The 7,228-nt window shown below is 36.9% G+C and overlaps 1 protein-coding gene across 2 annotated transcripts; it reads right to left on the bottom strand.

Moving 5' to 3' along the window:
- Positions 1 to 4,525: 4,525 nt before the first annotated feature.
- On the bottom strand, positions 4,526 to 6,875 carry si:ch211-184m13.4 (uncharacterized protein LOC798560 homolog). Of its 2 annotated transcripts, XM_042002057.1 has the most exons (5): positions 6,865 to 6,875; positions 6,391 to 6,420; positions 5,880 to 6,234; positions 5,047 to 5,561; positions 4,526 to 4,966 (listed from the first exon to the last, which is right to left on the bottom strand). In XM_042002057.1, exons 3-5 carry the CDS (start codon positions 6,226 to 6,228, stop codon positions 4,802 to 4,804), a joined length of 1,029 nt encoding a protein of 342 aa, XP_041857991.1. In that variant the 5' UTR covers positions 6,229 to 6,234; positions 6,391 to 6,420; positions 6,865 to 6,875; the 3' UTR covers positions 4,526 to 4,801. The 2 variants fall into 2 exon arrangements, with proteins under 2 accessions (XP_041857991.1, XP_041857992.1); XM_042002058.1 differs by lacking the exon at positions 6,865 to 6,875 and having other exon boundaries at positions 6,391 to 6,499.
- Between the last annotated feature and the right edge of the window lie 353 nt (positions 6,876 to 7,228).

Genomic DNA, 7,228 nt, shown 5'->3' with positions numbered 1-7,228 from the left:
CCAGCAAATTTCCGGTAAGACAAGAGAGCTGGCAGTTGAAAACAATGGCTGTGAGGGTGAGAAAACACAGCACACCAGATAGCGCCCAATATGTGTATGAATCAACAATGTGTTTAATCCTGACCCAAGAAGCTGCATGAAACAATGCTGGATTAGTTATAACAATGAGTCATTATCATTATAAAGTTATGTGTATGTAAATGAAATAAAAACGGTTCATAAAGAAAATGTGTATTTATCTTAAATCGTTCAACATAGAGTTTTCTTCCGCTATTTGCTAATAGAAAGGGGTTTTTGTGGCGGGGTTTTTTTTTTTCATGCATTTACTCTTCGATTAGGTTGAATTCACACATTCTAAACAGCCCTTTGACTAATTTAGCTAATTACAAATACACAGTAACATTAGTCAAAATCTAACCTCTGTAATTCTGGATTCAATTATGAATCAACTTTTTAAAGTGATGTGGAAAATAAACTGTATGTTTGATTAAAGGTATTAATATCAAGATCACAGTATACACAAACTACAGCAGTTTTTGTGTGGGTGGCTGGAAACACAGCAAGCCCACCTTTTATTTTAATATATCATGTTCTAAGATGATATTTATGGTGAAGTGATAAAGAAAAACCCCCTACTAGTTTGGCATAAAACAATCTAATGAAAGAGTAATGAAAACAGATAATCTAGTCATTGTCATGTTTTTTAAAAAGAGGTAAAAATAACCTCAACATAACATGACATATTACAATATGTACTCAGAAAAACTAAGCTAAGCTGGGGAAGGTGTGCAAAAATCTAAGTACACAGCAATGTTTCAATGTCTTTGGAACTTTTATTTAAGCAGCAACTACTTGAATATATGATTTTCTGTATGAAATGATCACTCTTATATTGTTGTTGAGGAAATTTGACTGAATTGCTGTTGTGTTGCCTGACTTTACTAAGTTACTCAGGGTTTTATTGTACTTGTACACAACTCTATTTAGCCTCCACCACATTACTTTTACAATGTTGATAAGGGACCATTGAAACAGCTTGATTGACAGTCTTAAATGACATCAATTTCAACACAGATAGTGGTATGCCACTTTCTAGCTCGGATTATAGAATTCACATTTAATCTGCCTTTAACTCCCAGTTGGACCAGGGCTCCCTTCAGTGCCTACAGAGTGTACAAAAAGCTTGATTTTACAAGAGCTCCATGCTGCATTTGACACAGTTGACCACAAGATCATACTAGACCAATTGGAAAATTAGGTGGAAATCTCTGGTCCGGTTCTGAATTGGTTGCTTTAAATCAAGACAGGAACTACTTTATATGAATTGGTAACTGTAGATCTACTCAAGCAAAGATGAAATTCAAAGTTCCCCAAGACTACATTTTGAGCCCCCTATTGTTAGGGGGCTCAAAATGCATCTACATGCTCCCACTAGCTTGGATCCTAGAAACAAACAAAAATATCTTACCAGAATTTTTCTGACACATTCTGACATCTCACCAGAGGACTCTGGTCCCCAGGCCTCAGTCAACTCAATCCTTGAATCTGAATTTTTCTTCAGGAAAATAAAGATAGAACTGAAATTGTGTTTACAAGCAAAGAGAACCATCCAAAGATTAGTCAGCATCATCAGTCAGCAATGTTGAAATCAACAGATCAAGTCCGAAATCTTGATGTAATTTTGGATGCTGTTCTATAATATGAAGACTGCTGACTAAACTTAATTTAGAAAAACTTCTTCATCCACTTCAGCTGAGACTATGGTCCTCAGCCGGAAAAGGGTGGAGTGTTTTATCCAGGTCGGGAATTAGGTCCTGCCCCAAGTGGAGGAGTTTAAGTATCTTGGGGTCTTGTTCATGAGTGAGGGAAGGATGGAGTGGGATATGGACAAGGGGATCGGTGCTGCAGCTGCAGTGATGTGAACTCTGCACTGGTCCGTGGCTCTGAGGTGGCTCAGGCATCTGGACAGGATGCCTCCTGGACCCCTCTCTGGTGAGGTGTTCCGAGCACGTCCAACCGGGAGGAGGTGCCAGGGAAGACCTAGGACACACTAGAACGACTACATCTCTCGGCTGGCCTGGAAACACCTTGGGGTCCCCCTGGACAAGCTGGTGAATGTGGCCGGGGTGAGGGAAGTCTGGACTTCCCTGCTTAGGCACCTGCCCCTGCGACCTAACCCCAGATAAGCAGAAGAAAATGGATGGATGGATCTTCATCCATTTGTTTTCAGTGGTCTTGACAACTGTAATAGAGTTTTTTCAAATGTTTCTAAAATGTCACTAAGACCACAGCAAGTAATCCTGAAGGCTGCTACTCTCCTCACAAAGACAAAAAAGAGGGAACATATCACTCCATTTTACAGATCTTTAAACTGGCTTCCTGGGCACCCAAAATATATTTTTGAAATTTTTCTGCAACTGTACAAGGCACTGAATGGCTCTCTGATCTCCTCATGAGCCATTAAGATTCCTAAGATCATCTGGATCAAGTTTGCTTTCCATCCCAAGACTTAAAACTAAACAAAGAGAATCTGTATTTAGTGTTTATGCTCCTAATATCTGAAACAAACTATCAGAAAACCTGGAGTGTGTCCAAATTATTGATTATTACTATGCTCTTAATAGTAATTATTTCAACAATGCATCTTCTGAGGTGGAGCCAAAAGCTGTAAAAAAAAAAAAAAAAAAAAAAAAAAAAAAGTCCCAATATCTTGATATGAATGTTGAAAATATGTCACTTTGGTTTCTAGATTTTATCTGACATCTTTTTTCAAACATGCATCACTCTTACATTTCCTGACAACTTATTTGTGGTGTGAGTTTGTCATAATTCTTTTTAAAAAACAAAGTCAACGTTAACATCATTTGAAAGGGTCATATTTGTGAGCTATATAGGACTTTGAAAACATGTTTAGTACAAATCTGCTTCTGCTTCATAGTTCTCTGTGGCAAATGAGCAGTGATTGTGTGGAAAGTAAAAAATCAGTTAACACAATTAGTGCAGATTTAGTGCTGTGATTAGATCTAAAGATAGACTGAAATTTTTCAAAACATGCTATTTTCTAGAAAAGATTGTTACTGGAAAAACCCCACTGGGAACACATACAAAACAGGAGTGGTGGTGTTGAGCTGGGTACTAGCGGGAAAGGGCCATTAGAAGGAATAATGTGCAGAGGGCAGTTGGTGGGTCTCATCTGTTGAACCACTTCAGAGAGTTGTAGTAGCAACACTGGCTCAAAGTGATCAAAGTGTACAATGTTCTGCCTAATAAAACCTATTTTGTTAACAAAGTAGTGAAGGAATTCATTACAGGTTGGCTGTGTTGCAGTTACTAACGCTGTAGTAGCCACATAACAAGAATAAGAGTAACATTATTAAAACCAATAAAAAACAGAACATTTTAAAAAGCAACAATTTAAACAAAAATTAAAACCAAAAATCAAACTCTCACACCAGATTGAAAGGCAGTGAATGGTACCAGCTTGTGTTATGGCTTCAGCATTTTGGATAAGGTAAAATAATTTGTAGGCTTTTTTTCTACTCACAATTAAAATGACATTGCAGTAGTTTGGCCTAGATGTGGCAAATGCTTAAACCAGGTTTCACAAGATGTTTCACAGAGGATGTTTGTAATTATGTTGATAATATTCAGATAAAAAATACCTGATTTAAACAGCAGTCATGCATATGCTGTCTGATAAAGTAACAAACAGTGATGATATTGTCATCATTGGTGACATATAAAGATATTGTACAATAAACACACATCAGCTCTTTTTGAAACAAGTTTAATTCTTTCATGATGCAACATTGCAACATGTGCACAATTTTTTTTTATGTAAAATCATAGAAAAACATTGCAAAAAAAAAAAAAAAACTCAGGAAATGTTAAAGGTTAAATTTAAATACACAAGTGCACCTGCTTGTACATGTAAGATGCACATACACTGCAGCTCCACCACAAGATGTGGAACCCAGCAGGAATGAGGCCTCTGAAGGGGAGCAGAAAAGGTGGGTGAGGAAGTGGTGATTTTCATCTTTGCTCCTACACAGAAGTCAAATGTGGGCGTGAAATGGAAATATGTGCCATGTCCTCATTTTTTGTGAATTTTATAAGAAATGCAGTGTAGTTTGGAGGTGAATTTAATAATACCATTATTTGTAAGATAGTACTCACTACAAATTTGTATTTAGTTCTGTCTATTTGTACATCCTGTATCGTCACACTACTAGACTGCACATGTCTCTCTGAAAAAAAGGAAGTAAAAGTAGATGTTTTTTTTTTCATTAATGACCAAAATGGCGTTAAAAGAAGTTGTAAAAATTTAGATTATTATTGCAGGCAATATGAATTAGTTTAAAAAATTCTGACAGATAAGCTGACACAAACACACACACACACACACACACACACACACACACACACACACATATATATATATATATATATATATATATATATATATATATATATAAAATATTTTTTTTACAAGAAATATAATCTCCAAAACAAAGACTACGAAGACAAAAAAGCATAGGAAATTAAATTATGCAATGCAAATAAACAACAACTCATATCAAAACAAAATAACAGATCTTTTTTTTGGAAGGGGGTGGAGATGAATATAACTCCTAAATTACATGTCAAGACTTTGTGTAACACATTATATGATGAACATATAATGAACTCATTATATGTTTACAAGATCCACAATATTTGCATCAACAGTATCCACACAAGTGAGAAGACATTTTATCTTTTTGAGTTTGACAAGTTAAATGCGGTCTTTCTGTGGTTTTTCTCAGGTGTTGCTACTGCTATTCTCAGCTGTTATTTTGGAGGAAGCAGCGGAAGTATAGAGATAATCCTTGAACAGACTCATCACCCGCTTCTTGTAGGTTTTTATGGCAAAGAAGTAAATGACTGGATCCAAGCAGCAGTTGAAGTTCATTAGTGATACTGTAATCTGCAGGATGACAGTGGATTATGAAAAGGTAAACAGATGGACAATGTTTGAATGTCAGTTGAAGCTCTTAAAGTTCTTACCTGTAATGACATCTTAAAGGCTCTGAGTTCTTCACAGGTTGGCTGGTGGTTTATTTTCCTGAACATGAACTGCATGATGTTGATGTGATAAGGGCTGAAGCAGATGATAAATGTGAGGAGGATGAGTAAAATAATTACATTCGCCCTATGGTTTCTCTTCGTTCGGGCAGTCATGGAGTTCTGCTTGGCTGCAGTTCGCAGTTTCAGGTTGATCTTGGCATAGCACCCCATGATGATGGCAAGCGGACAACAGAAGGACATGAAGCAGGCCAGGATCAGGAAATAAGGAGTGAAACGGGAGCCTTCAAAGTTGAAGTACTCCATGCAGGTTCGTTTTTCCTGGCGCATGCGCAGCATGCTACGAAAAAGGAGAGGCAATACCTCCATGGATACTAAAACCCAGACCAGGCAGCAGACTCTGCGAACTACTTTTACACTTCGCAAGCACTGCAGCCGGTGTGGATGCACCATGGCCAGGTATCTGTCCAAACTGATGCAGGTCATGAAGCCAATACCTGTAGGAAATACAGATGGGCAAAACAAATTATAGTTAACATATAGTAGAATGATATGATAAATTAATTTCAGCTACATCAACTAATAGCTTAACTTTTTAGACTTTTTAGAAGGTGTTCTCACCATAAAATCTTTTTGCCTTATTAATAACAAATGTAATTTCTAATAGTTTTTAAGTCATTGCAAAGAGAGTCTTTTGCATTCTTTCACAAACAGTTCAGAAAGTTAAGGTTACCTCAATTTGATGCAAATATGTGATAAAAAAAATACACTTATAAATAATAACAAAGTGTCAATAAAATTGCCTTTACTGATACCTGCATAGGTATTTGCAAAGAAGAGAAGTGTGGTCAATCTGCAGAGAATGTCACCAAAGGGCCAATCAAAATGACGGATGTAGTAAGTAATTCTTCCTGGCAGTGCCAGAGTAAACAGGGCATCGGAGAGTGCCAAGTTGACCAAATAGATGGAAGTAGAGTTGAACTTCTGCTTCCTCTGGCAGATGACATAGAGAACCAAACTGTTACCGCAAACACTGATGATGAAAACTACAGAGTAGAAAATGGGGAATAGGACCACAGCAGCTCTTTGGTAGACCAACACATCACAACTGCTCTGGTTTGGAGAAGTTTCTGTGGCGTCAACGGTGAAATTTCCTACATCCATTGCCACCTGCCATTGTAAGAAAAGTTTTAGTTAAAGTTTAATGTGCATTTATAACAAATATTCACAGGCAGTAACAAGCAAAGTAAAAACAACAACAACAAAAAAAACTACTAAACTATTCTACAGATAAATACATAAAATGATTTTGATTTAAGTACTTACAATGAGAGAGATGAAAACCAAACTGATTTACTGATACTGTTGTCCTGGGCTGCTGGTATTGCTTGCAAATTGAGCTGCAAAGCTCAAGACGCCTTTTATAAAGCTTGTGTGGAGTGTTATAAGCCTACTTCCTTCCTTCCTTTTCTTTTTTTTTTTGTTTGTTTTTTTGTTTTTTCAACATTTTGACACATTTCAAGCACAGTAGTGAGGTTGTGCTGACACAGTTTATTTGGCTTAAACTACCATGTAGAAACTAAATTAAAGATAATCCTAAAAGTGCCATGTTGGGGCTGCATGTAACATACCACAATGCAGAATGTGTTGACATGTGTGTGTCCTTACAGACAAGCTGAGAGATATGACACTGAACCAACAATGAGACCACTTATGTTACCTGTATTTGCATAACATAGAAGTGTGATCATTTTCTGAGAAAGTTACTAAATAAATTCCTTCCTAGTGAAGTAAATCTACTGGGAAGAGCAAAGGGGACCACATTTTGTGAAGTTGGTGACTTTGCCAACCAACATTCACAGCTGAATTTAAGCACCAAAACAATCTTTGTTATTATTAGGCTGCAAATATTATGTTTTTGTTTGGGTTTTTCTTTATTTTTCTTTGTCTCCTGCTCCTGCCTTCCTTTGGGTGTGGCTTCCCAGTGCTCACTGATCGCTCAAGCAACTCACCTGTGACTGCTCTGATGGTCTCGTCTTTTAAGCCTGGGTCTGCTCTCCAAAATACTGCTTTCTTGCAGTATTTTGCAACCAAAACTTCAGTGTCTTGTAGTTACAAATAAGAATTGTTAAAATAATCCTGTTTTTCTCTCTTTATCTATTTC

Source organism: Melanotaenia boesemani, chromosome 12 (genome assembly GCF_017639745.1).
Source record: "Melanotaenia boesemani isolate fMelBoe1 chromosome 12, fMelBoe1.pri, whole genome shotgun sequence".
NCBI classification, from domain to species: domain Eukaryota; kingdom Metazoa; phylum Chordata; class Actinopteri; order Atheriniformes; family Melanotaeniidae; genus Melanotaenia; species Melanotaenia boesemani.
Note: the sequence above shows the minus strand (reverse complement) of the source record. Positions and strands in the feature narration are given on the sequence as shown.